This window comes from Aethina tumida, chromosome 1 (genome assembly GCF_024364675.1).
Source record: "Aethina tumida isolate Nest 87 chromosome 1, icAetTumi1.1, whole genome shotgun sequence".
In the NCBI taxonomy this organism is placed as follows: domain Eukaryota; kingdom Metazoa; phylum Arthropoda; class Insecta; order Coleoptera; family Nitidulidae; genus Aethina; species Aethina tumida.
Window position 1 is genome coordinate 44,095,374 of NC_065435.1, and position 27,484 is coordinate 44,122,857.

The following is a 27,484-nucleotide window of genomic DNA, read 5'->3' on the forward strand; positions in this document are numbered from 1 at the left end:
GTCGCAGCACAAGATAAGCAGTTAATAATCATTTTTCAAAATATAATTAACAAAAACGATAAACAATTATCTAGATATTAGTCAAATGAATTTTTTATATTAATTGTTTTTACCACCAACAATAAGTGTGTTTTTGCCAATTTTTATTTCATCAGATCGACTTGAGTGTCATCTCTTATCAAAAAAAAAAAACAATTGTTCTCTCGGACTTGTTTATTGATTGATTAGGTGTTCGTACAATTTATAAAAACTAAATCCGTGTATAATAAAATAAAATTTCTCCGGGGACTCCTCTTCGGCGGCGTGCAGACGCGTTCGTATTTTGTTTTGGGGCGCACACACGTCTACGACCTACGTGCAACTCTTACATCATTGGTCGGAGGCACGAGTCGGACAGTCAGTATGTCCGGTCTAAGCTGCGCGGCCATCTCCCGCTACCAGGACTCCTTCGAACAGCTGGTCCACAACATCGAGTTTCTGGCAGTATGCTCTTTTTGAGTAAGGACATGTTGATGATGGCATTTTGTGCGATGATTTGGGAGAAAGTCGAGTTGATTGCGAAAAAACTGATTGTGGGACGTAACTTGTATTGGCTTAGAGTTTGTGGGTGTTTAAAATTTAAAGGCTCTTTCGATAGTTTTCAGAATATGTTTGGCCTTTCTTTTGTGTGGTATCTCGCATATTTTTTAATAGTCACTTATTCATACAAACTGTTATTGATACGTATATTTCCATGTATCTCATATCTGACGAGTGACGATTTTAAGAAATATTTTTAATAATTCAATATCTTCCAGATTAAATTATTAAAACGAAAATACACGAAATTCTTAGGAAACCACACTTATTGGCAAGAGTATGTCAATATAGTCCCCGTTTCTCTCTCCCAGTTATTATTTTTATTCACACCTCACGGTGCCATTAATAGTCACAAATTTAAAATTCCCACAACAAGATTAATATGCATAAATAAACAAGGGGCCTATTAAAAATTTCGTCAACCGTTGCCCCCAAACATGTAAACAATAGAAACAACAGCGGTATAAACACAGGTATCGAGAGCCTCGCTTGTGAAATATCACGAAAAAGGTGCATGGTCGAATGTGGGTGTCGCCAGTCCCCGACTTGTCACTGTTAATTCGCTTTTGCATTCATAATTAGACGAAATATTTCTGATTTTCTAACGTCAGACGTTCGTCAAGTAGAAAAAGTCACGCACCCGTGCCGTGATTTCTTTTCTATTCCTGTTTTGTGAACGGTAATTTGTTTGAATATGGTAATTTTTACTGGTTTTATTTATAATCGCGGCAACAGAACTTATAAATACAACATGTTCCATTTAGCACTCAAATCAATTAGTTTTGGTGCACGTCCACTTATTTTTATATATAATAAAAATAATCGTAAAAACTTACACATTGTTAAAAATAGATATTTTTACATCTGATTATTTTTTATCTAGGTATTTTCATTTTCTGAAAGGTTATCGTAATTAAAAGTGAATTGCATTAGCATATCGAACTTAAGAAAGGTCAGATAAATTTTGAAGTGATAAGTAATTATAAAATTTACATTCGTTTTCTCTGATAAGCCAAAAACTGTTGCCATGTCCAAACATTGCTTATTAATTATACTTAGAAACAAAGATATAACTTTGGTGTAATATAACAATAAAATATAACATTATCAATTATTTATTGCTTATGAGGACTCGTTTTTTTTTATTTACTTGGTGTTGGTTGTAAAAATTGTTTATGACCCATTAAAGACCAAGAATTAAATAAAAATAAACATTTAAAAGTAACATCCTGATTAAATATTCCTAAATTAAACCATCATAAATTATAACTATATAAAGCCAGTTTTTACAACATTTTAGTGTGAATTCAATACCGATCTTGATATGTATATATCTCAATTATCATGCTCTTTGAACATCGCAATTTACGTGTAGTTTCGAATAAAAATAATGTTTATCTAAACGGTAATTTAACTAGTGTAATTAATTTGTGACCGCAAATCAAAGGTCAATAGTATAATATGTAAATTTGAGTTTGTTGCGATAATAATTGTTTTTGGTAAATAGTTTAATAATTGTTTTCCATATCTCCCTTTATTTTGAAGATTTTCAACAAATTAAATGTATCTGTGTAATTAATCACACAAACTAGGAAAATATTAGTTTCCAAAAATAATTTGACAATAAATAACAGCACGTGTTTATTATTTAATTTATTAAACTTTATCTTGTGTAAATTAAAGTCCACAATCAGTAGTTTTATAATGTGCTTCATCTTCAAAATCAAATACTGTTTATTGTAACTTAAGTACGTAACTATATTGTAGTTTTTACATAGTTAATGTCACATTTACTGGTAACATATTTACCTTGAATGTATAATTTTGTACAAACTATTGAAATTGTATTTATTTTTAATGAGTTATTGTTGTGCAAATTATCATACATTTGAAAATATGAATTGCAACGTATTAAATATTTGCTAAAATATTGAAATAAAAATGAATTTTACTTTAGTTTTTAAATGAAAATAAAATATGGCATATAATTTAAGTAGCACGTGTTTGTTATCCAATTTATTATAGTTTATCTTACTGTAAAGAAACGCTTAGTAGTTTTATGATATTAATTTGTCTCATAATCAATTTTAAATTATATCTTGTAAAGACTATTTAATTGATTAATTTTTTATTGTAATTGAATAATTAATAATTTATTGGAATTGATTTATTTTAAATAGATTACTGCTGTGCAAATAATAATTTGAAAATGTGTATTTTTATGTCGTTTTTTTAATAAATTTTAGTTGACCACAAGCCGGTACAAACATGTTTGGTCCATTCGATACGATAACATTGTAATCATTAAAAATATCCGTTGCTAAATGTAAATGAATGGGTGTGTCACGATGAAAAATACAGAGAAATTGATGATCAATTAAGATGAATTTTTTTTGACACGATCATTAAAAACAACCTGTCAAATAATTTATGTCGCCCCAACCATTACCTTACCTAAGTTTATAATTATCTGATAAACATATTGTTCATAAATGTTTATAAAATTTATCTTCGACAAATAAAAAAATTATTTAATTTTAAATTACAGTCGCACATGTGAAATTGCAGCGTTATCCTACATATAACTTTGTACAAACAATTTACGCAGCTTTTAAACGAGTGCAATAACAAAATAATTGTTTAGGTGCCTTTGTTTGTGGAAGTGCTGTGCACATTAAAATACTTAACTTACCTATCCAGTTACATCTTACCCAACTTTTTAATCATATTACAGGCAAAACAATGAAACATAAAAATACTGGAATATCCTCCACTTTATTCAACATATCTATAAAATATGTTAACCAAACAAAATTAATTATAAAATATACCATCTTTTTTACAATATCTTATTCCCCTGCACGTTATTCCTGTTGTTGATCGCAATCTTGACTTGTCTCTTCTGTTCCTCCTTGAAAGCCTCCTTGTTGGCCTTCCTCTCTATTCGCCTCTCTTTTCGATATTCCTTCAAAGCCTTTTTACGCTCCTTTTTCTCTTCAGGCGTCTCATTCGGATCTCTGATCGATAACACCGACAACTGCGAAATGATCGACTGACCACCGTATGACTTGGGGCCTTTGTTGTTTGTCTGGCTGTCGTACTCTTCGTTTAGTTTGTTAAGAGCTTTAGTCGTCAGTTTGTTGCTATCCAGGACATTCTCGGGAATTCCTGTGCGTTTGTTAATCTTGATTTTATTGTCTTTCTATAAAAATCAGAAATAACCCTTTGATTCCATGCAATAACTACATATTAATCATTAGTTTTACTTAAATGGTGTACTTATTTTAAAAGGCTGATGTCAGATGTTATTCAACAAGTGAGTAATTTATGTAAATTTATATTTATAGATAAAATGTGTAACAATTTCGAAATTACTAAAAATGAAATTGCGAAGATTGCCAAATTTTTCGCATTTTCGTCTAGAAGTGGTAAGATAACTATTTCAACACAAACCTAAGTCACTGTGAGGTCAACGTATTTTAGACATTTAATTTTTTTGTGTAAAGGTTATCGTTACACTATTATCTTTGATACTGACCAATAATAAAGTTGTCTTAGTTATGAATAATCAAGGTCGCATTTTAATACTGGAACTGTATAAAACAAAAATTAAATTCACATTTAACGTGAATAGTAATAAGTAAATTTACAATTCTTTGAATCTTCTCTAATTATCGCGAACATAATGAAACACTTTCTAAATAACTACCGAAATCATTAATTATTATGATTAATGTGTATATTAATAAAATTAATATCGTTTGAATATCGCACAGTCATAGTTCAAAGTGTAAAGTGTTGTGAATGAACAATATTTTTATTACCAATTAATCCGAAATATAATTACATAAATTTAAAATTCAAATAAAACTTCAGTGAACTGAGATTAAGACCACATTAAAATAAAAAGATGACATTTCTTAAATAATCTAAAATACAAATACCACACAGTATTACTCAATCAATTCAACGCGCATGGAAATTTTGCCTATTTTTGTCTTGGAAAATTAAAAATGGTAATTCAGAACATGCAAAATTCAATATTTATTTCTAGTTTAATTCAACATATTGTTGACCTACTCCATAAAACAGAACAAAACGTTTAAAATTAACCATTCGTGTGCCATTGTCGCTGATTAATCATTTCCTTAGTTTAGGTTCAGTACTATAATTAAACTTTAATGGTAGTGATGAGCTGAAGTTGGGTATATAAAAAAAGTGTCATTATGGAACACATTTTGAAAATTCTAAATTAATTTAGGCAACAATTATTGAACACGTGTTAAAATTGATTACAGTGCGGCAAAAATACCGAAATCATATTTTTAGCTTCTGAATAATGAATAATTATTTTTTTATCATTACCATTCAATGAGTAATGTTCACTAAAAACAATTATTAATTTTTTCAAATACATACCTTTGGTTCATCAATTATTTTAGGCCTATTGTAGATGTTTGAGTAGGTGCTTAATATACTTTGACAATCATATTTAATTTTCTGTGGTACAACAATTGATTCATACTGGCCTTCCTCCTCTTCATCATCATTCTCCAATAGTTTTTTAATCCTTGAGACGACCTCTTTTTTGTTTTCGTCAAGCTTTTCGCGTTGTTGCATTTTCTTGAATTCCTCTGCATACTGCTGAAGAAGATGTGATGAACCAGGAACATGGCCTTCAATTTCCTCACAGTCCAGTGCCCCAATTTCATTTTCATCATAATCAGCATACATCTGTCACAAAATTGTACTTTAGAATAATAACAATAAGTAATTGTGTTAAAATAAGTTTATTAAAAAAAATGTTATATAAATTACATATAAAATGCTTTAGTCAGACAATGTTACCTTTTCAAATCTATTGTCTAATAGAGAAAGCTGTTCATTTCTTCTCATAACTGAACTTGTCATTGAATAACTTGTAAATCTAGATTTAGTCTCTTCTTCATCATATGTTCTTTCAGATCCTGGCAATGATCCCACTTCATCCATCTCTTCATCATCCTCAAAATCAGATCCTAAGTTATAGTCATCATCATCTTCATCAAATTCTTGGTCAGAAGCTACTCCTTGAGCTAGTTCAATAAAATTGTCTTCCAATTCATTTTCAGGGTCAGAATAATCGAAATCTTCATCCATAGCCGCTACAATATCTGGATCCAAATGTAACTGTGGACCTGGAAAATAAATAAAATTGTGGCATGTGCACAAGAATTAGTGTTGTACCTTACCTGAAACGGGCGCAGCTTTGGCCAACATTCCAACTTCATCTTCGACCTCTGAGGGAAATACTGATGGGGGCAATTGTTGTTTTAGTTTTTCCTGTCTCTCTTTTAAGCTGTCATTTACATTGTCAGGCCATGACAATGTGTTGTCTTTGGGGTCTTTAAGATGTTCTAAGTAGTTGCAATCATCATCATAGTATATTCCATATTTGTGTTGTTCTTCAAGCCGTCTCTCTTTGTCTGATGTGGCTTCTTTGCCTTGGACAGGCAACAGAACTCTTTGTGGTGCATTTTCGTCAGCAACCAGAGGATCTTGCTGACTTCTGTGTACAAGCTGAAACGTTACCGCTTTCTTCTTGTCAATAAATTTTTTTCCTTTGGGCTAAAACGTAAAAGTGAGGTTAACAGGTGTTCACTGCAATGGAAACGTGACGTTCTCCAATAATTACCATTTTCTTTGAGTTTCTGTTCAACGAACCCTTTTAAATTGTTTAAAAACGTGGTGTTTTCGAAATTTATTAACAAAACATTAGATAGCACATGGAACTGACAGCTGTCATTTAGAAAAGGTTGTTTTCGTCAAAAACTTATGTCAAAATAATATACAAATTAACTAAAGTCCCTAGAAATTTCGAACGTGCGCATTCAAACTGATTATAAACAACTATTTATATTCTAATCAGTTGAATTTATAAACTGCCTAAATGGGTATGGAGTTTTTGAACTATTTTTGAGAACAGAAGAGACAGCACGTACTAACTAAACTTTGGAAATATTTTAAATTTAATATCTCATTTTATTCAATAATCGTAAAACTTTTGTGTTTAAAAAAACGTTGCAATTATATATGATGATGATATCTACACGCATTAAACAATGTGCAAAATAAATGTTGTTAATTGTTCAAGATATGGGGATATGGATATTGACAGTTCAAATTTTTTAGAATATGACCTTCTGAGTGAAGAATGAACGAGGCAAGTGAGTTACGAAAGGGTGCCACCAAAAACAGGATAGAAACACCCCCTCAAAGGTATGGTGGAGATAAGGTAAATTCGTTATTTAATTCTTACAATATATTAAATTCAATAAATAGAATTGTCTAATGTTCTAATATTGTTGTCTAAGACCATGAACATCAAATATGGAGTGCTTTGGAATTATTTGAATATACTTATTTTATAAATGAATCAAATGAGAAAATTCCTATATCAAATTTTGGTAAATTATAAAATAATGTCAATGAATTTTAAACGTTTTGTTCTTAGTGTTGATTAGGATTCACTAAATAATTACCAATTAAAGTAATAACCTTTATTGATAAGAATCTATTAAAACAAAAAGTAACGCTGTTTGATAAAACTTATCCAATGATAAAAAAAAAATCTGTTATGAAATTTATAAATAATTTTACATATAAAAAATAATATAATATGCACATATGTATATGATATAATGTTTGTCACCAATCTACGCTACATGATATTTATAGATATATAATATGTATATATAAATAATTTAGGATCATCATAAATATTAGTTACATATTTTAATAAGCTCGTAAGACAATCTCCAAAGTATTGTAGATATGCCCTACACCATAATAATTATAATTAATAGTGATAACATATAGTACATATACATCATTCTTGCGCAGCAAGAGATTGCTCTTCGGAAGTGGAAATCACGGCGTTTTCAACGGTATTATCTGGATTAGCTTGATTAGTATCTTCGTCCTTCTTGGTGCGGGCTTTCGTTTCGTTGCCAGGAGGTGCTACAATCGGTATGGCTGCCTTGGGACGTTTTTGGGGAGCCGGCCTCTGAGACTGAACTTGTTGATCAGCCGAGTAATAAGTTATGCCTCCCTGTGGTTGATATAGTTCCGTAGGTGGTGTCTATAATTACTTAAGTTAGTAACACATTCCTTGTATCAAGGTTAAAATCTAGTCTTACATTAACTACAGGATTAAACTGTTGTTGATAGCCTTGGAACCCGGCGGGGAATCCCGCTTGTCCCTGAACGTAGTTGAGAATTTGGGCAGTCTGGGGTGCTGGCGCGGGTATGAACTGCGTGGGCGGCGGCACGCCAGGCTGCAAGAAAGGCGGTGGCGCTTGCGCGAACGGAGGCGGCGGGAACTGGGCCTGAAGCAACGGGGCCGCAGTAACGGGCACTTGCTGGGAAAGTTGCGGCATCTGGGCGCCGGGCGGTGTATGCAATAGTGGAGCTTGGGATGATTGAGGGCCACCTTGTTGAGGATAATCTGTTTTATATTATTACGTTACTTAACATAATCAATGGGCCAATTAATAACAATTCAATACATTGAATACGATGCAACTCACCGTTGGGGTAGAAAGATGTGGGATAGTTTGGTGGAGTGGCACTCTCAGGCAGTGATCTTTGTCTCATTGAACTGTATCTCTTTGAAGAACCCTTCTGTTCAGATTGCAGGCGCGGTGGTACACTGCCTTGTCGCTGGGCGTTGTTCGCGGCGTGTTGTTTGCCGCCCTTGCCGTGGCTAGTGCCCTCCTGCACGTTCAGCTTGCCCATGTCCTTTTCTAGCTCTTGCATTCCACTGTTCCTGTAAAAAACAAATTATGTTACAGTTTAACAGAGTTCCGAATGAACCGTTGCAGTACCTGTTGGTAAAGTTCTGTGACTGGATGAAGTCTTCCTTCTTAGCATGGTTACGATTGGGTACCGGTTTTTGCTCGACCTTTGCATTTCTCACTTGACGACTTCTTGTGGTGAAACCACGATAATCAGAGTCTTTGATCTCCTTCTTAGGCTTTACTACCCTGCCGGTACCCACCCGCGGTTGTGGTAATGCCTTATTGGCATTTGCTTCTTGTTGAGATGGGTTGTTTTGATGATGCTGCCTAACATTTTCCGAAACACTATTGGATGATTGTTGCTGATTGGAAGGGAAAAAGTTTCCGTTGTTTTCAGCGATTCTAAAACAAGCACTTTCGTAATGTCACTTCTATAGTTATCGCCGCAACTCTACCTTTCCGATGATTCGCGTTCAACATTGTCTTGTATATCCCTATCACTACTATTTCGTGTACTAGTGTTATCGTTCCTTGGATTTCCCCCAAGGGGCGGGAATTCTTCTACGTTTCTCTTAGGCTTAATTGGTTTCTTAGTCCTAGTGATTGGGGGTTTGTTATAAGCCTCCTCATCCTCCCAATTCCTTGTGTACTTGTTTGGGCCACGACTGAAATGTTTATTTACAAACACTGTGAAATTTAAGTTGTCATTTAGATAATAATTACATTAATATTTAGATATACATATCTTTTGTTTGAGTATTATTCAATAAACACCATAATCTGTTGATGACATTCCACATCAAATGATTAATTTGTTTATAACTTTTAAAATTTACAAACTTTAACACAAAATTTCAATGTTAATTAAGATTTTAACAACAGTAAACCTGTTTAACTAAATATCTCTCCAAAATTTCACTTTACAAATATAATTTTGGAGATCAGTTATGCACATTGCAAAATTCGTAAAAAATGTGACAAACATACCCATATCTCCTGCGCCTCCTTGCCCTGGGTGGACCGTCTTCATTTCTAATATCATAACCATATATAGCTATCAGTTCTGACCGTGACTTTGGAGCTTGGTCATTATCATTAAATTTATCATGTGACCATTTTTCTTTTTTATCTTGCCAGACTTTCTTTTTCCCATCTTTATCAGCCTTCTCTGCTTCTGCTGCTTCAACTTTTTCACTACAAAAGATGGCATTAGAAAAATCTAATAAATAACAATGGAGCATATGTTTTAATTATGAGTCCTACTTTCTTTAAATTTAAAATTTATATTGACTGAATTAATTAATTACAATTGTTAATATCAAACAGCACAAAACGCTGTGATAAGAGAAATGTAATTTATTTATATAATTTGACACCACACAAACAAAGCTGTTATCAATTGCAAACAATTCTATACAACAATTGAAACATTCCACACAATAAAATGGTGAAAATTACTTACTCGTCATCAGCAGTTCTGTCATCATGTTCATAAAATGTGCCCCTTTTCGGTATGTACTGGGGGTTCTTCTTGTCCTCATCATCATCAATCTTCCTAGAGGGTGCACTCTCCTGCCCGTCACCTTCTTCTCTTTCAAGAATAAGGCTACCTTCAGAACCAGATTCAGAGCCTTGGCTTTCATGGTCAGTGCCCCTGGACCTAATTTCACCTGGTTCTAAGTCACTGTAGCTACCAGCACTATCATACTCCGAATTTTCCGGGGTGGGTTTGCTGTCAACAACTTGGGCCGCGATTTCGGCATTTTCCTGCAAAATCATCCTGCTTAAGCCGATTGTTCGGTGCGGAATACAGTCGGCGAGTCGACTGCAGTCTTGCTCCACTTAGTAATGAACTTGTGACCTGATTTTACTATTTTTTTTAAGCTCTTTCACTTCTTAGACAGTCGTTATACCGTTAGCCGTGAGCGCTTGTCGAATTATGTACGTACCTGAGAAGCATAGTCTTCGTTTTCTACTTGGCTGGTCGGTTTGACAGGCGCATTTGCATTTTCTACAACCGCATCTCCCATTTTAATTCGCAACGGCGGATTTGTCTTGATACGGATCACGATCGCACCTTACAAATTCGTCAATGGTAAATAAATGAAGTACGTTTTCAGAAATACTTTCGCTATGTAGAACGTATCGCTTACGTTGGAAGAAGATAGTTATACTTTTGGAAGTGTATACCGATGTGTCGAACTAATAAAGTACGGAGGTTAGGTTTGTTGTCAGCGAATGTCAAAATGTTGACGTAACCATGGTTGCATATACCTAAAAGTCATAAAATTTAAATATTTTACCTGTATTTATTTGTTATGACATTTACTTGGTTTCTTAATTAAAAATTCACAATACTATAATTATTCAATCGTAATTATCGCAGTTATGTATATACTTTTATCTTGTAATATCTCAATTTATCAGATTAAACAATACTCAAGTGGTCATATATTCTCGCATTTTATTAATATTGGAACACATAATTATAGAATATAGTTGTTATTTATTACTAAATTTGTAGAACAAAGGAAATATAATTATATGACGTCTGTAATATAAAATAATTCTCATTTTAGTTTATTATAATGAATGAACGAACCAATGTACTAAAAATTTATTCAGATTATTATAATAATGTGAATAAATTATTAGTACATTGGTCTTTCCACGCCACATATTTATAAATATTTAAAACACTATTATTAAATTAATTAAAATAAAAGCAATAAAATGTATAAATCATCATCATCATGATCACGTCTTATTTTTCTTTAAATTAATTATGTTCCTATGAGCCAGCGTGGAGGTGCTTGAAAGATATGAATATATTTATTGAATCTAGGTATAAGTGATGATCTAATATGCAAATAGTGCAACCACTGTGAAACTATTTTATTATTTAATAAATACAAATGAAACAAAAATCACCGTGTCATTGATTGTACCAACCTGTCTGTAACCCAGGCAACCTCGTTCCTCAAATATCCTCAATACAAACACGGTATTATATGCCAACCAGTCGCCTGCAGTTGTACAATACATTATAACAAATTCACGATGATCGAATCAAATAACACTACCATTTTCGATGCGTTGTTTCGATACTTGTAGAAGAAATAATAGGACAATGAAATGGGTCTATTTCAAAAACTAGCATTTTTCCTGGGGGTGAAAAGGAAGGAGGTTAACGTTTTGGTGGTGGGTTTAAACAATAGTGGTAAATCGACGGTGATTAATCGGTTCAAAAATGAAGAGGACAGGGTGGCTCAGATTGTTCCCACTGTTGGGTTCACGATCGAGAGGTTCCAGAGTAAGTTTATAATCCACTGATACTAATAAACATTTGAACTTAATTTTTATCATGTGTAATTCAAATTCTAGATCAAAACCTGGCGTTCACAGCCTTTGACATGTCTGGACATGGTCGTTATAGAGACTTATGGGAGCACTACTACAAGGACTGTCATGGGATAATTTTCGTAATCGACAGCAGCGATCGACTTCGTCTAGTCGTTGTGAAGGAAGAACTGGATCTACTTCTTCAGCATCCAGATATATGTAATAAGAAGATCCCAATACTCTTTTTTGCCAATAAAATGGACTGCAAAGATGCACTGAGTAGTGTTAAAATAGCTGCAGCTTTAGGCATGGATAAAATCTTAGATAAACCATGGCATATTTCTGCGAGTAACGCAATTAGCGGTGAAGGTTTGCACGAAGGAGTTGAATGGTTAACGCAACAAATTAGGGAAATTGTCATAGCTAAGAATTAGTGTGACTAAGTAGCTTTTAATGTACGGACAATAATTGTGCTACATGCTTTTGTAATACGAAATTTAATTTGTTTAATAAAATATTATATCAATGTTTTAGGATTATTTATCCTGTTTAAATAAGGAATTAAATAAAAACAAATAGGTTTTCTTGTAAAAAAAAAATGAAATTATAGAGAAGTTAAATTCATATTTTTTATTAGACGACAATCTAGAAATTTATTTTATAATTCGGAGTTAAACACAACATTTCTATGTCCTAACTAACTACTCTTAGTTACCAAGTGGAGATACAGTCAAATGTCCTTTAGATACTTTATTTATTTGATCCCTAATAATTCATAATCCATTATTCATTATAAAATTATCACACTACGACTATCCAAATCGTATAAAATAAATACAATGAAAATTCTCTATATACATATATTTTATAAATTAACTTATAATAATAATGCCATATGAATAAAACTGTCGTTTCAAGAAAAATCTACATTACCCTAAAACTAAGTCTTATAAAAATGATAATCACAAAGTCAAATACACATAGATTTATTCAAATGGCAGTTTTAATGTACATACAATACTATTTTTTACAATGCATAACTTAAGATATATAAATTATGTCTGCTTCAAGTCTGCTGATATGGTACTGTACTTTTCGTTGGGCAACTCAATGTAGATGGGTCTGTTGTTGGAAAGAAAACGGTTGTCTTCAACGATTTGCTTAGAATTTAAGCTGTTCATCTAGAAATTTTACAAACCAAATTAATTTCATTTAAGTTTTGGTTTTTCAAAACTAGTTACCTTTCTTTTGTACAAGATTACCAAAAGTGTCAAGACGCAGATAACGAAAGCTGAAGCTGCGGCAATTACAATTAGAGCTGTGTGATATGGGGCTACAACTGATACTGGTGACTGGGATACTATTTCCCTGTGTTCTAATGCAATGAAGTGTTCTGGCATGACGCTTTCTTGCGCGTATAATTTATGGAGTACTCTGGACCTGGTAATATCGGCTGTTAACCCTGGCATTACTTGTTGCATAATCTAAAATATTAAAAGCATTATTACTCTATAATTAGTTATCACATTTAGTCACTAACCATTTGTTCCACATTGTATGCAACATCTACTTTGCTGCTTCCAATTAATGAAAACTTAACGTATAAAGCATCTGGGGCAATTTCAGTCTTCAAACCGTTTTCGTGAATATTTCCGTTTAAGTGTTTTATTATTTTGGTTATCTGATTAACTACAGGTACAGCTGAGATGTCATCAAACTCTCCTCTAAATCCAAGCGTTACTTCTACACTTTCTATTGGTGTTGTAGCTAAAATACGGATATTAATAAAACGTAACTTTGATACTGATTGATAAAACTTACAGCAAACACGCTCTCCTCTAGGGAAGGTGCTGGTTTGTGGTAACTGATTACCAGCCTCATCAACACACCAACAAGTATCTTCTTCACATTGAGTGGGCAAGAACTTTCCGTATTCGTCGCACTGTCCACCTAAGGCTTCACATCTTGTTGTGGTTTTATAGTCCCAGTTCATTATATCATTGTTCCTGTCTGTAAGAGATTAAACGAGGTTATACAATAAAACATTTTATGTTAATGAATAAATACCTTCAGCTTTAAGGTCTTCAGGTTCGTCTTCGTCATCAAATGATCCAATTTGCATCATTAATTCTTCCAATACCAAATCAGCTTCACTAGCGAAATCTGATCTGTCATTAGCTCTGTTTCTTGCTTGTCTGAAGTTACATTCTGGCTCTGCACCTCGAGTTAATGTGCCTTTAAGTGGTTCTCCTTGTGGTGTGACACACCAGCAAACACCAACGTGCTCCAAACATTGGACGGCTTGCCATATTCCTGTGTTGGGTTCACAACGAGGTGTGAATGTGGGTTTTTTGTAACGTTCCGCTGCACGTTGGTTCTTTTCACGGAGACGTTCACATTGACTTAGAACTGAAAATGTATTATAAATGGTTTTTGAAGTACTGTTTATGCGTCTCATAATTTACCTGGGCATACAGTGTTACACATGTATTCTGAATGGAAATTGTTATGATTTCCTTGGCAACCACTGTAGATGAATGGTTCACATTTGTTGGTTCTGGCGTTGAAATGATATCTGGTAACGTTTGTGGCGTCTTCTGGATCATCACATTTTCCTTTATCTAGCGTTTCGAAGCAAACATCTCCTGCAAGTTGAAAATGGTATTTTATTATGATTTTTTTTAATAATTAGTGTGTTACTTACTCGGTTTTGGACAACACACAGCGTATTCCCCAACTGGACTGAGTTGGCATTTGTGAGAGGACGGACAAGATTCGAAGTCTGGACCGCAAGTGACCAATTCATCGCTTTTGCCAAGTTTTAAGGGCTCTCCGCTTTGACATGGGTTTTCTTTCTTCGGCAGACACATTGGTACGGAAGGACAAGGCCAACTTACGCATTCTACAGTGACCAATCTGCAAGTTTCACCTTCGCCTCTACAGGATATTTTAGTGCATGGATCCACACATTCGCAAGTACGACAACCATTTTCATCCATTTCGTAACCATGTTCACATTCATCTTCACATTCAGTCTTGCGACACTTGATTGGTTTCGGTGGTGGATCGCACGAGAGAGGCTTGTTGTATTTTGTTCTAGTTTCAGATATTTCAAAACCGCTTTCATCAACACACCAACATTCTCCAGTACCAGGATTGCATTGTTTTGGTTCGTATGATCCATCGCTGGAACAGTTTGGCATGTAAACTTTGCCTGCCGGAATACCGGATTCGTGAGCTTGATGTTGAGCCAACGTTCTTTGATGCTGGCAAGCTGTTAGGAGGAGAGGTTCAGTGCATTGAGTTCCACAACCGTTGGAACAACAACGCATCGTACCGTTGCAAGCCAAGTCAGAGTTACATTCGAAATCGCAGGTGGTACTTGTTGCGGGTACCAAATATGGACATTGGCCAACTTTTCTTGGCAAACCTGAAAGACAATATTTCAAAATCATTTAAAAAGATGAAAAACATATATACAAAAACTACTTTATTTACAATTGTTTCTGTACAAAATTTAAAACTTAAATAATCGTTGTAATAGCTGCCTCGACATTCTATAATATCGTTGTATTGCATCACTGATCACTCTTAGTTTCAACTTACATGCTGGTACAGGTGGACAATAGTGATCCTTACAGCTGACTTCGACCAACTGACATTGCTCATCATCTTTACATTTTACTCCACCACAAGGATCTCTGCACTGGCATTGTGGACAGCCAGTTTCATCAGACAACAAAAATCCGTACTCACAACCCATTCTACAGGTTAGGTCCAAACAGTCCATGGTTTGTCTCAGTTCTTCACAGTTTTGACTGGAGTTGCCTTGTCCTCTGGTTCTTGGTATTTCAGTACCAAAATTATCGACACACCAACAGTCACCTTCATAACACTGGGTGGCGATGTAATTGCCATCTTGGTCGCAGGTTGGTGGTGGAATTGCCAATCTCATACCCTCTCTGGTTCCTTCCATACTCTCTCCGAAATCTTGTAGGTATTCACACACTGTAAAAATATATTTTTAGTACTAAGTATAAGGTACACACAATTTAAATTACTTGTTTGTGGTCTCATTTCAGCATTTCCGTAATCTTCGGAGGCTTCAGCTTCTAGTTCTTCTGTCTTTGGGCAACATACAGCTTGGGTAGATCCTGCAACTGCTGTGCATTCATAAGATGAGGGACAAACTGTTCCGTCTTCAGTTCTGAGAGCACATGCTACTGGGGCACCACTCAGATCATCCGTCAATGGAGTTCCTTGCTCGCATGGGTTGGCGTAGATAGCTTTCGGCCGACCTAAGAACACCAAGAGAATATTTTAGTATAAGGAGTGGAGAGATAATTAGTAAGACTTACAAACTGGTAAAGATGGGCACAAGAAGTCTGTGCATGAAGCCTCTTTGACGTTGACGCACTCCTCATCTTCAGGACACATGTAACCATCACATGGATCATCACATTTGCAGGAATGGCAGCCGTCTTCATCCAGTTTAAAACCGTATTCACATACAGCTGCGCATTCTAACTGTTCACATTCCTTTCCGTTTTTATCCAAACTTCTGCCTGTAGCTTGTACTCTTCCTAAAATACCAATTTAGATCGATGCAGGACTTTAAAATTAGTTTAGTTTTACCTTCAAATAAAGAACAGTTGACGTTTTCCGCCGGTCCCATGGATCCCTTCAGTTTCCTTCCCATTCTATCAACACACCAACAAACCAACCCATTTCTACTGCACTGTTTCGTTTCGAATTGTCCGTCATCGGAGCACTGGGGTACGTAGCCTCTTCCTGCTCGTTCGCTGACAGTAAGAATCTCGGACAAGGACTTTTGATGCAAACATTCTAAAAAAATTTATTATACATATAAATATAATAAATTTATTGCTTTATTTGTCGTTGCATGCAATTATCATTTTATCATTTAGCGTATTTTTATTTATAGATTAATTTATTGATAATTAACCGATACCCGTGGGATATGACATTTGTTGTAAGAGCCGTTTGCGGTAATAAATAAAGGTGAAAAACTTGTAATCTTTAACCGAGTTCGTGATTTGTGAAATAATACATATTTCGCAATTGTCATTAAGTGAAGAACATTCCTGCAATAACGCATGAACAGGCGCGGTACTGACATCCATTAAATATCACGGAAAATTGCCAATGGAGGTTTCATAGGAACGGCTTACAATTAAATCAACGACGTTTTGTATTCATTACAATCACGCCTTTATCTCCAATATATAAATTCAAAGAAATATTGGGCGTATTGATATATGCAAGTGAATAATAAAAAACTAATAAATAAATTGTTAATCGTGAAAGGAAGGAATTTAAAAAAAATCTGTACCCAGGATAAGAAAGAAAGCAACTTCTTCTCACTCAGCTAATCATAAACTAATGAAGGGAGTGTATCCGAGGATATTTATTATGTTACGTAATTGCTGGCCAACTTTCTAAATGCCAGGATTCCTCTCCATAAATTATTTATCTTTCACGTTTTTCGTTGCATGCACTATAATCTGTTCCAAATGATTATTCACATAATTTCAGCCAACCTTCCTCGTTTCAAACGAGTTAATTAAACAAATAATATTAACGTTTCGCAATCATAATTTAAATACTATATATTTTAAAATGTAAATTATTTTTAACGTAAAATGTAGAGGTCTAACAGATCATGCATGATCTATTCTTTTACAAAAGTTCGCATTCCCATCACCTGTTCAAGTCCCTATCTTCGATCATCAGACCTTTAAATTCACGAACGATTTCACTCGAGATGATACATGCAACACCTGACCAGATCATGACTGAATTTTACGCATAAATGTCAAGAGTACACGTGATAATTTAATTAAATCGAATTACCTGTCACGTTCTTTGGGTGCATGCACGATGTACCGCATTGTTCTGTTTGGCAACATTTCTGCACCGAAGGACATTCCAAATCGTGGGTGCACAGCTGACCGCACTCGAAGTTATCGTCCGTTGTCACCGGACAGGATCCCGTCTTCTGGATCTTAAGGGAGGCCGGGCAACACACCCCGTAGTCGTTTCCTGCGAAAACATATTATTGTAGACGTTACGATGGATGGTTAGGAGGCGTGCTCACCTTTCTGCACCAAACACTGGTACATGGGAGGACACTGCGGCTTGCCCGGATCGTTGCCGCAGAGGAACGGTCTAACTGTGTCGCTGATCCTTAAAGGATCGCCGACGGGGCAAATGTTATCGAGACTTCTGCCACGTTTACCTGGAACACAATTCGACTTCAGTATTGTGCGGTCCAATTTCCATCGATTACAATGAACCGCGTTCAATTTATGATGGTCTATTATTCCACGTTTCCTTAACGATTATAATTACTGACGAGTCCGTGAACTTTTACACACAAAAGGCAAACGAACTGAAAATCAAAACGTTTTCATGCTTTAGCCGTGACTCAGGCACTCCTCTTGTGATTTACATGGTATTTCGTATGCATCCGTTCGCAGCCAGGATTACTGTACACTTTCACTATTTTTTTTTTTTTCTAGTCTAACACAGAAATACCATCGTACCCTTACAAGGTTGCTACATTAATTGAAGATCTGCTAGCATTTTCAATTGGCATTTAGTTATTCAGGTGGAGATCTTATTAATATTGAGGTGGAGCGAATGTCTTTGAGAACAAAGAGACTGTCGGATTGTGAATGTCAAATAAATTAGCGTAATGGGCCCGATGATTTGCGTTTTAGATGACATTTGACGGGCTGCTAAAAGAATTATATTTTCACACCTTGCTGTGTGTATTGTACATATCTGGGATAGTAACGTGTGTGTACTTAAATTACAACCTTCGGTTGTTTTATAATCCTCACATGATTTAAAGATTAGTTGGGTTACAGAGAATCAACTGGTTCAACTGGTGAATGTTGATAATCCTCTTATTTTTTCTGGATGTTAAGTAAGATCTATTTCTACTTAACAACTGTTCAACCACTCGGTGGTCTGATCTCTGTAACCATTAATTTTTGTTTCATAGTGGTGAAGAAATATTTACGGCAACTTCTCCAACATCTAATCCACTTCAAGTGTATATATTTTGTTATATAAAAAACGAAATAATAGCGGCTTATAATAATTATTGGCTTCGAGTTACATAAGGTAAAATATGTAACAATTTCGAATAAATCCGTGTTATTAAAATACAAATTAAAATAATGTATTTTAAATCTATAGGAAATCACTAAAGCCTGATTAAACTTATTCCCACAACAGTTAATTACGAGCTGCATTAACCGATATTTATCTTAGATTTCTGTTTCCTGTAGATTTGTAAAAATCAACAATTATACCAACAATACTTTCACCTCGAAAGAAGACATGCAGGTATAGTTATACAAGTGTGTCACGATCTAATCCAGAACGTTTCCTGAGCGTCCATTAACGAATTAGCATTACTTAAAATTTCACTTATCGGTCACTTACAGGTGGGAATCGGCGGACAAGGTGGATCGGCGCATGCCAGCTCTTCTAAATGACATTCCAACGCATTCGGACACCTGACGTCGTCGCAGGGGTCCCTGCAACGGCACTGTGGACAACCGTCCTTAGCCAGGGCGAATCCGTGCGGGCAGAACATTCGGCAAGTGTGATCCGCACATGGTTTGGGGGCTGCAAAAACAAAAAACCCATTATTTATTTCACACATCGTTATTTAGAGAGTAACGTGCTCCCATTTAGGTCACGACTGCGAGTTAATTCAAGGCTCACACACATCTTCGGTTATGTCTTTCCAATCAGTGTTACACCGTGGTTTGATTAAAACTTCGTGGACCGTTTCGTAAATAATTACCGCACAACATTTCACCGAATTTATTAAAACAGTAACGAAAATGTTAATTAATGGTTATGCACATGCGGACATGTCACATATACAGTTCGTTTAACTAAAAACTTGTTTATTTTAATTGGAGTAATTTTAAAGTTTGTCAGTGGCAAATATCACTTTCAAAAATGCGTTACGTGCTTGGGGGGCAAGTAAATTAAGTTTTTTTTTTGTGCGAGGTCACTTTAAATTGATACACAAAACTAGTTTAGACGTTTATTTACAAATAAAAGCGACGACTTTAATTAATTTATTTATAGCATTTCCACACCACGACCCGCAATTTCTAATGAAGCACTACTCGCCCGTTATTAAAGGTCTCATTAGCATTTATAATTGATTAACGACAATTGTAATGAAGTATTTTCAGTGGTTGCGAAGGTATTTAACCAGACGGATCTGTCTGCATAAGAAGCAGGAAGCAAACATATCCATGACCCCATTACCAACGATTAGCACTTTTCGCATTATAAATGCATTTAGTACACGTTAAACATTAACACGGCGACTTGTCGTAAATGATGAATGAAAATATGATCCATTATTTCGTTAATAATAAATAATCGTGCACGAACTAGACATAGAACAATTTTCAACGAATTTACGTAACTGGCGTTTTTTTTCTTCTTGTAATATATTCGCCTCGTCTGTTAATCAGGAATAAAGATGACTTAATGTCGGATTCGTGTTGTGGTTTCGTCCGTCTAATTTCCTGTCGGAATAAACAGCGAGGAGAATTTCGTTTTTTAACCGGCCCCAAAGTTGATTGACTCAAAGTGAAAGTTTTAACACAAAATAGCTACTCATCGCATTCTTAGAACAGAACGTTTGTTGAATTAACTCATTTATTCGTATGTAACTGTATTCTTTTCGATATTGTTGCTTGGAATAGACGGCTTTCTACCTTGCGGATGTCGAAGAAGTAGGTAGTTTTTTTTTTTTGATTTCACATTTGTTGAAATACCTTTGAAGAAGGTTGCGTTCATAATCGTTGCGATGACTGAATCTATGAATATTGAATATTCGTATAGACGTCAGGTGAAAGAAGTGAAATTTGGCCAATAAAATTATTTACAGTATCGGACAAGATTGGAGAGACTACCTTAAATATTAAATGAAATGTTTAAAACATTTATTTATGGCTGCTATTTCATTTATATCTGACACATTTTTCACTATCAGTAGGAGAGAAATTATTTTTATTCAATTATTTTTAAAAACCAAAAAAATGTAGGCCACAAAATTAAAGCGACTCGTGTATTTTCCAGTTGTATTTATATCTCTCATACATGAATATTGTGTTTACGTTAAAAACAATGCCAAGTGGTCAACATTTGTTCACAGATTTAAAAAATAAAATTATTCTGGCCTGTAATTCAGGAAGATCCCAACTAGTTATGAGCAAACAGTTTCTTGTATCAAAACAAGTGGAATCAAAAGAAATTAAAAGGTTTCGAGTTTACATAAGTGTGGAGAATCGAAAACGACGTAGAAGAAACAGAAGAACCTCCAGATTATTATATCGTCGCATAAAAATACTTATTAGAGATAATCCAAGGATGTTCGAAACTTAAATTTTAAGTGATTCAGGAGATAAATCAATTAGTTCGAGGACACTTCAGCGTGGGTTAGTGGAGGCAGGGCTGCCAGGAAGACGTTCAGCAAAAAAGCCCTGTCTTTCAAAAAAAGAATTGAGAAACAAGACTTCTTTTCACTCATAGGCATCGGAACTGGAGAGCAAGAGATTGGAAAAAAGTACTATTTTCGGATAAATCAAAGTTTAATGTTTTCGGAAGTGATGGTGGAGAGTTTTTTCATCGTCCTATAAACACTAGACTTCATCTAAAATATGAAGATGTCATGATTCCCTATTGTGAATGGAAAGTGCCGGCAAAATTTATATTTCAGCATGACTATGACTCCAAACACACTGTTAAGATTGTTAAAGAATGGTTTGTTCAACAAAAAATCAGTGTCTTAAAGTGGCCAGCTCGATCTCCCGATCTTAATCCAATAGAAAACTTGTGGCAGATTGAGGATAAGAAGATTAGAGCAAATTGCATCACAAATAAAGCAAATTTGTTTGAACAAATCAAAAATGTTTGGAACAATATAGACGAGGAAATAATTTCCAATCTAATCTCGTCTATGCCACAAAAAGTGTGAAGATGTTAAAGCCACTAATGGATACTGGACGAAACATTAAATATAGGCCACTTACGTTGGATTTATATTTTTTCAAATTTTTATGAGAGTCGCTCTAATTGTCAATTTTCTTGTTTTATTGTTGTCATTGTTATTTTATATTGTTTAGTATTTAAACAAAAAGAAATTCACTCTAATTTTGTCCGATACTGTATGGTACTTTGAATGGCAAATTCACAATTCCTTAAAGTAATTTTGTTGTTCAAAAATCTTTAAATTAATATTTATGGAAATATTAATGGCAATAAATTATTTATTTGATATGGAACACCTCAAATGATCTGCTAATCATGATGTGCAAAGTGCAACTTGTCCAACGGATGGCGAATTTTGAAATGCCAGTGTTTCCCACGTTCCAGACTGCTCGAACAAGCCTTAAATGCTAATACACATCTTCTATCCGTTAACCTTTGCGAAAGCCCCTGAATTATTACCCCCCAATGGATTGGCGATGTTCCATTGGTTACGAAATGGTCGTCTTCCTTTCGAAATGCGTTGAATATCAATTCAGTAAACTGAACCATTTAATTGGATCACGATCTCGTCTCCATGTCTTCGCTTACTAAATACAATGTGTGGCGTATGTTTAAGTGTTTCATAAGAAATGGAGTACTGTACTAGTTCTCAGAGTGTAAGCCTAAGTATCTCATTATATCATTGTAAACAATAAGATTGCTCACATCGCGATTTTTTTTTATTTAATCGGATTCATAACCTTGAAGTAGTGACGATGTTACATTACACGGGTTAATTCTGTATGATTGAAACGGTTGTTTGTACAGTGTACCGTATTAAGAACGAGGAGCATTTGGACGAAATTCCGTGTAATTAACCTGGGGGGAGGGACAGACGTTGAACTAGTAATCAGTAGTAAATTGTGCTCCATTTGTTTAACGTTTTACATTAGCATCTTTCAATCGTTAGCCCGTGGGACTTGAGTCGATAATCACTTAATTGAAAATGCATGTCCCAGCCTCAACCTTATCAAATTTTAATAAGTATTGTCACTCAACATTAGCCCGGACAAAAATCCCAATCGATTTCCCAACTCGCGTCCATATCTATTAGTCCCCGTTGAATAAATAATACCCCATACTAGATAAATTTATAATTATTACCGGTGCAATTGACTAGTGCTGCAGCAGGAGCCCTAGTTCCAGGTAACTCGAATCCGGCCTCGTCCACACACCAACAGGAGCTGACGATTTCGTTGTCGCATTGAATCGGTTCGAATCCGCCGGCTTTGTTACATCTGGGCATCCTGACACTTTTCTGCTCGACACCCAGAGCTTTCGCCCTGCGGGACGCGGCCATACGCAGTGTCTGACATCCTGATGGAAGAAAAAAAAACAATTACGACATAAAATATTGCTTGAACCAAAGCCGAAAGGTCAGCAACAGCATCGACAGGTGATGTCTAACTTTCCAATGGAATTAATTGATTCGTACTGAATAAACAAATGTTAATTAATAATTGAACGTACCCGTGAAGAGCTGCTTGGTGCAGACTTTTCCACAAGGACTTTTGCAGCAGATACTGTCGGCCGAACAATCGTCATCCTCGCTACATTGTTCCGCCCTGAACGGGCATTCCGTCAACATTGGACATTTTGAGTTTTCTAATTTCGTATCTGAAACAAAAACACTTCATCACCAGCTGAATCGTTTTCTAATTAGATTATTTTAATTAACAGTTTTTGTACCATTACCATTAGTTAGTTGTCTTAACACTCTCTTCAAATATTTAAATATGAAAGTTAATAACGGTAGAAAATGACTTTTACTTTTATAAATTTCTTTAAGTGATTTTCTCTAAGTTCTGTGATGAATTTATGGAACATTTTTGGTATTTTTATGAGTCACGGATCCTTTGTTTTGTTCGGTAAATACTTAGGAATTTAGCAAAGGAGAGGCAGTTACATCACATATTTTGAACAAGGTCAGTGTAATGAATTTATTTACTTTAATGGGAGAAAATGCAGTAAAAAACCTAACCTAACCTTAAATATTTAAAACCTTAATTATCTTGTCGTTTACTGTCACGTGCTCTACAATAAATACTTTATTAAACTATAAATTAAAAAAAAATAATTACATTGCAATACATGTCATTAATGAGGAATTTAACATTATCTAAAGCACCTTTTAATAAACCATTACTAATAATAAATATATATTATATGCAGCAACAAAATTTCTTACATAAGATATAAATAATTTAATTAATTATCAAAGTAAATAATTATAATTAATACAGTGGGTAGTGCTATTCGATACTGTTATCTATTATATAAATTTGATTTTTAAACTCCCAAGACGTTTTATATTTCAACTGTAATTTTATTATATAACGTTTTTGTGACGTATTTTTGATATAACAATAACAAGAAATAAACCGCATTTAAATTTTATAACAATATTACAAATACATTAATTATCAGTTTTCCTTATTACTCGTTTGAATATTCATATTAATTAAAATTTAAATAACTCCGCATGGAAAATATTAAAATGGGATGCGGTGTTATGCTCTAATATTTTATTGTTAATGATTTTAACGAGCGTAATACAACCCTATTCATGCATAGAATAATAATTATCTCCGAGTCTATTTACATTGAACATTAAGAACAAAGCACGATCTTATAACAAGTTCATCAGGAACTAGGCATTTTAATTATGAAAATAATTTTTAGCGAGTTCTAGATCTACATATTTCACCGCTGTTGTAAGTGCAGTTTATGGTCGTTGGACAGTCGTATTGTTAAATGCAGAATCCTAACGGTGTTTAATGATGAAACCATTATGGTGTGAAGAACTGTCGATTTGCACGATGACTCACTGACCGAGAGAGAGATGGTGAAGATGCGGAGCTGTCAATTTTTATATATAGCAACCTACTTAATTTGTAGTTTTGTTTGTGTTACAGATGAGTTGTAAATTTAACTGCTACGCTATTTGTTTTTTTAAAGGAAATATGGCGATTCATATAAAAAATATTTGAGTAATAAATATTTTTAGCATCTTTTTATTTATAATAATTTTAATTTTATATATTATGTATTAATAAAACTGACAATTTTCAATTATATCTGTTTTATAAAAATAACAATTGTTGAAAAACATTTTTAGTTTTGATAACAGGAAAGAAATTGGTTTACCATATCATCAGGAGTAAGAGAAACGTTGATTTTTTATATATTCCTCGAACTTTATAACTCAAATTTCTTGATAATTCTGGCAAAGTATTTTGCATTAAATTCGAAAAATTGAATTTTAGGGGGAATCCCGAATATAACAATTCGAAAGGGTTTTGAAAGATAATAAAAAATAACATCACCAAATTTGTCAAGAATTGATCGTCATACAGTCTTATGAATGAATAATATGAAAAAGAGATAACATATAGAAGATAAACCATAGGAAACCCTTTCTTTTCATTCAAGTTTATCGGCTTCTGTTTAGTTATTCTCATATTATTTTGAAGAGGAATGGGAAGATAATAAAAAACAGATCACCAAATTCATCAATAATATTGAGTGGTCATACATTCTCAATAATAACTAATATGAAAAAGGCTTAAGATAAATCAAAGAAAACTCTTTATTTTCATGCTAAGTTTATCGACTTCTGTTTAGTTATTCTCATATTATTTTGAAGAAATCTTGGAAAGGATTGGGAAGATAATAAAAAATAGATCACCAAATTTGTCAATAATATTGAGTGGTCATACATTCTCAATAATAACTAATATGAAAAAGGCTTAAATTATAAAAGAGAAACCAAAGAAAACTCTTTATTTTCATGCTGTTTATCAACTTCTGTTCAACCTTTCTCAAATTATTTTGAAGAAATCTTTGAAAGGAATTGGAAGATAATAAAAAAAGATATCACCAAATTTGTCAGGAATATAGAGTGGTCGCACAGTTTCAATAATGGCTAACATGAAAAGGAGTAAAATATTGAAGATAAACCAAAGAAAACTCTTTCTTTTTATGCTAAATTTATCGATTTCTGTTCAGCTTTTGTCATATTATTTTGAAGAAATCTTTGAAAGGATTTGGAAGATAATGAAAAAATGTATAACCAAATTTGTCAAGAATATTAAGTGGTCATACAGTCTCAATAATAGCTAATATGAAAGAGACGTAAAGTATAAAAGACAGACCAAAGAAAACTCTTTCTTTTCAAGTTTATCGACTTCTGTTCAGTTTATCTTATAATATTTTGAAAAAATGTTTGAGAGAATTTTGAAACATAAAATCATCACTAAGTTTATAGAGTGGTCATATAATCTCTATAACAGCTGACATAAAAAGGGGTAAAATATAGATATGTCAAATTTATTTAAAAATATTTGGAAGATTTTAGTTTATAGAATAGTCACAGTTATTGATATAAAAAGATAATTTTATATTTATTTATATCTTTTTTCTTTCTTTTGATGATAAGTTTAACGATAGAGTTTTATCTTTTTTGATGTTTGTGTTACCACTTCATTTTAAGAGATCATAACAAAAAATATGCCAAAAGTCAATGGTGTTATACCTCCTAGCGAGTAGTAAGTTTTTTTCAGGGAAAATGTTTTTTATCTATTCGTACTCGTTTAGTAGTTTCTGAAATATGGCTGACGACCACCATTATTTGGCCAACACATTCTCACTTATTTTGTAGATTATTTGATAACACCAACTTTTTTCCTGGCACGTCGTGGTGCGATTTATCGAAGTTCGATCGTAGTGTACTCTTAAATTAATAATTCAAGGTAGTTCTTAACAGTGCAACAACTTTATGATGAAATCGATTTCCCATCCTTGTCCCGACACAAACTTACCAACAGATTTACTTACTTTATGTAAGCACGCCTAATTAACAAGGAAAAGATTTTAAAAGTTTAAATATTCATACGGCTTCGAACAACGTACACTTGGAAACATTGTAATTTTGCGACGGACTCGTGAATCATGAACGACGTCCACTCCTTTCGTCGCATTTAATATTAAATACCGAAACCTAAATCCTTCGAATACGTTCGCTGCAACAACAATAAATAAGAAAGAGGCGTGTTAAATCAATTATCTTCGGCGTCATTGTCGATTGAAATGAGTCTGCGACAAGCGGGACCATTATCGGCCACCGTTCAATCGTCTTTTCGGATTACAAGACGCCGAGCTAACGGTAACGCCTCGAACACAAAAGTAAAATTATGTTTCTGTATTTTGAGGTCAAACGATGTTTCATTTTGTTAAGCATGCATGTGCGAACCTCGGCACCGGCTCAAGCAAAATTGTTTAACGAATAATTTTCATGATGCATTTCGCACGACTCGCCACAGTTGTGCACATCTGTTGAGCTGCATGTACCTAATTGTAAGTAATCTATATGTTATGTAACGCGAATTATATCCCGCTTTGATTGCATGTTTATTACTTCTCATTTGCAGTGCTTTGCATCATTATTTACTTGATGGATGGGAAGCGTGTTATTAAGTAAAGGATTTATTAGCTCGACGTATATTTTGTTAAAAGTGGAACAGTTTTGAATGGTATTACTCTGAATATCTTTCCATTAAGAACTGGGTAATGCTTTAAGTTTATGTAAAGTATAGTGCTGTGATAAAAAGGCTCTTTTGAAATGTTTTTTTAAAAAAAGGGCACAGATTAGAAAAAGAAAATTACCAATAATTTCCATTTTCATAATGTTT

General features: G+C 34.0%; 4 protein-coding genes across 5 annotated transcripts in view; 1 reads left to right on the plus strand and 3 right to left on the minus strand.

The window, feature by feature from the left end:
* Positions 1 to 3,335: 3,335 nt before the first annotated feature.
* Positions 3,336 to 6,377, minus strand: LOC109604442 (protein LTV1 homolog). The gene is made up of 5 exons (XM_049961095.1): positions 6,254 to 6,377; positions 5,811 to 6,186; positions 5,428 to 5,756; positions 4,999 to 5,313; positions 3,336 to 3,781 (listed from the first exon to the last, which is right to left on the minus strand). The coding sequence occupies exons 1-5, from the start codon at positions 6,254 to 6,256 to the stop codon at positions 3,419 to 3,421; spliced, it is 1,386 nt and encodes a 461-aa protein (XP_049817052.1). The 5' UTR covers positions 6,257 to 6,377; the 3' UTR covers positions 3,336 to 3,418.
* A 975-nt stretch (positions 6,378 to 7,352) lies between these two features.
* On the minus strand, positions 7,353 to 10,549 carry LOC109604947 (protein CASC3). Of its 2 annotated transcripts, none has more exons than XM_049962501.1 (8): positions 10,307 to 10,549; positions 9,820 to 10,124; positions 9,345 to 9,551; positions 8,813 to 9,022; positions 8,445 to 8,759; positions 8,148 to 8,386; positions 7,758 to 8,050; positions 7,353 to 7,699 (listed from the first exon to the last, which is right to left on the minus strand). In XM_049962501.1, exons 1-8 carry the CDS (start codon positions 10,385 to 10,387, stop codon positions 7,448 to 7,450), a joined length of 1,902 nt encoding a protein of 633 aa, XP_049818458.1. In that variant the 5' UTR covers positions 10,388 to 10,549; the 3' UTR covers positions 7,353 to 7,447. The 2 variants fall into 2 exon arrangements, with proteins under 2 accessions (XP_049818458.1, XP_019877060.2); XM_020021501.2 differs by having other exon boundaries at positions 7,758 to 8,065; positions 10,307 to 10,547.
* An 821-nt stretch (positions 10,550 to 11,370) lies between these two features.
* LOC109604936 (ADP-ribosylation factor-like protein 6) lies at positions 11,371 to 12,225 on the plus strand. The gene is made up of 2 exons (XM_020021490.2): positions 11,371 to 11,670; positions 11,742 to 12,225. The coding sequence occupies exons 1-2, from the start codon at positions 11,493 to 11,495 to the stop codon at positions 12,131 to 12,133; spliced, it is 570 nt and encodes a 189-aa protein (XP_019877049.1). The 5' UTR covers positions 11,371 to 11,492; the 3' UTR covers positions 12,134 to 12,225.
* Positions 12,226 to 12,545: 320 nt separating this feature from the next.
* LOC109604925 (balbiani ring protein 3) overlaps positions 12,546 to 27,484 on the minus strand; it is a 37,007-nt gene continuing 22,068 nt past the window's right edge. Inside the window, exons 4-19 of the mRNA XM_020021481.2 lie at positions 23,265 to 23,411; positions 22,899 to 23,111; positions 19,176 to 19,361; positions 17,818 to 17,958; positions 17,574 to 17,762; positions 16,335 to 16,544; positions 16,058 to 16,282; positions 15,761 to 15,997; positions 15,306 to 15,707; positions 14,404 to 15,129; positions 14,165 to 14,344; positions 13,767 to 14,108; positions 13,521 to 13,709; positions 13,240 to 13,466; positions 12,941 to 13,183; positions 12,546 to 12,880 (exon numbers count right to left, since the gene is read on the minus strand). Coding sequence (XP_019877040.1) covers positions 12,755 to 12,880; positions 12,941 to 13,183; positions 13,240 to 13,466; positions 13,521 to 13,709; positions 13,767 to 14,108; positions 14,165 to 14,344; positions 14,404 to 15,129; positions 15,306 to 15,707; positions 15,761 to 15,997; positions 16,058 to 16,282; positions 16,335 to 16,544; positions 17,574 to 17,762; positions 17,818 to 17,958; positions 19,176 to 19,361; positions 22,899 to 23,111; positions 23,265 to 23,411 — 3,983 coding nt within the window. The 3' untranslated portion in view covers positions 12,546 to 12,754. The remainder of the gene's footprint in view (positions 12,881 to 12,940; positions 13,184 to 13,239; positions 13,467 to 13,520; positions 13,710 to 13,766; positions 14,109 to 14,164; positions 14,345 to 14,403; positions 15,130 to 15,305; positions 15,708 to 15,760; positions 15,998 to 16,057; positions 16,283 to 16,334; positions 16,545 to 17,573; positions 17,763 to 17,817; positions 17,959 to 19,175; positions 19,362 to 22,898; positions 23,112 to 23,264; positions 23,412 to 27,484) is intronic.

Excerpts from the sequence above, each read along its gene's own strand:
- LOC109604442 (XM_049961095.1), bottom strand. Across the intron at positions 5,757-5,810 it reads CAAAGCTGCGCCCGTTTCAG|GTCCACAGTTACATTTGGAT; the intron begins GTAAGGTACAAC and ends TTTATTTTCCAG. Across the intron at positions 5,314-5,427 it reads TAGACAATAGATTTGAAAAG|ATGTATGCTGATTATGATGA; the intron begins GTAACATTGTCT and ends ATTTTGTGACAG.
- LOC109604947 (XM_020021501.2), bottom strand. The coding sequence starts at position 10,387 with ATGGGAGATGCGGTTGTAGAAAATGCAAATGCGCCTGTCAAACCGACC. Across the intron at positions 8,387-8,444 it reads TCACAGAACTTTACCAACAG|GAACAGTGGAATGCAAGAGC; the intron begins GTACTGCAACGG and ends TGTTTTTTACAG. Across the intron at positions 8,066-8,147 it reads CACATCTTTCTACCCCAACG|ATTATCCTCAACAAGGTGGC; the intron begins GTGAGTTGCATC and ends AATATAAAACAG.
- LOC109604936 (XM_020021490.2), top strand. The coding sequence starts at position 11,493 with ATGGGTCTATTTCAAAAACTAGCATTTTTCCTGGGGGTGAAAAGGAAG. Across the intron at positions 11,671-11,741 it reads CACGATCGAGAGGTTCCAGA|ATCAAAACCTGGCGTTCACA; the intron begins GTAAGTTTATAA and ends TTCAAATTCTAG.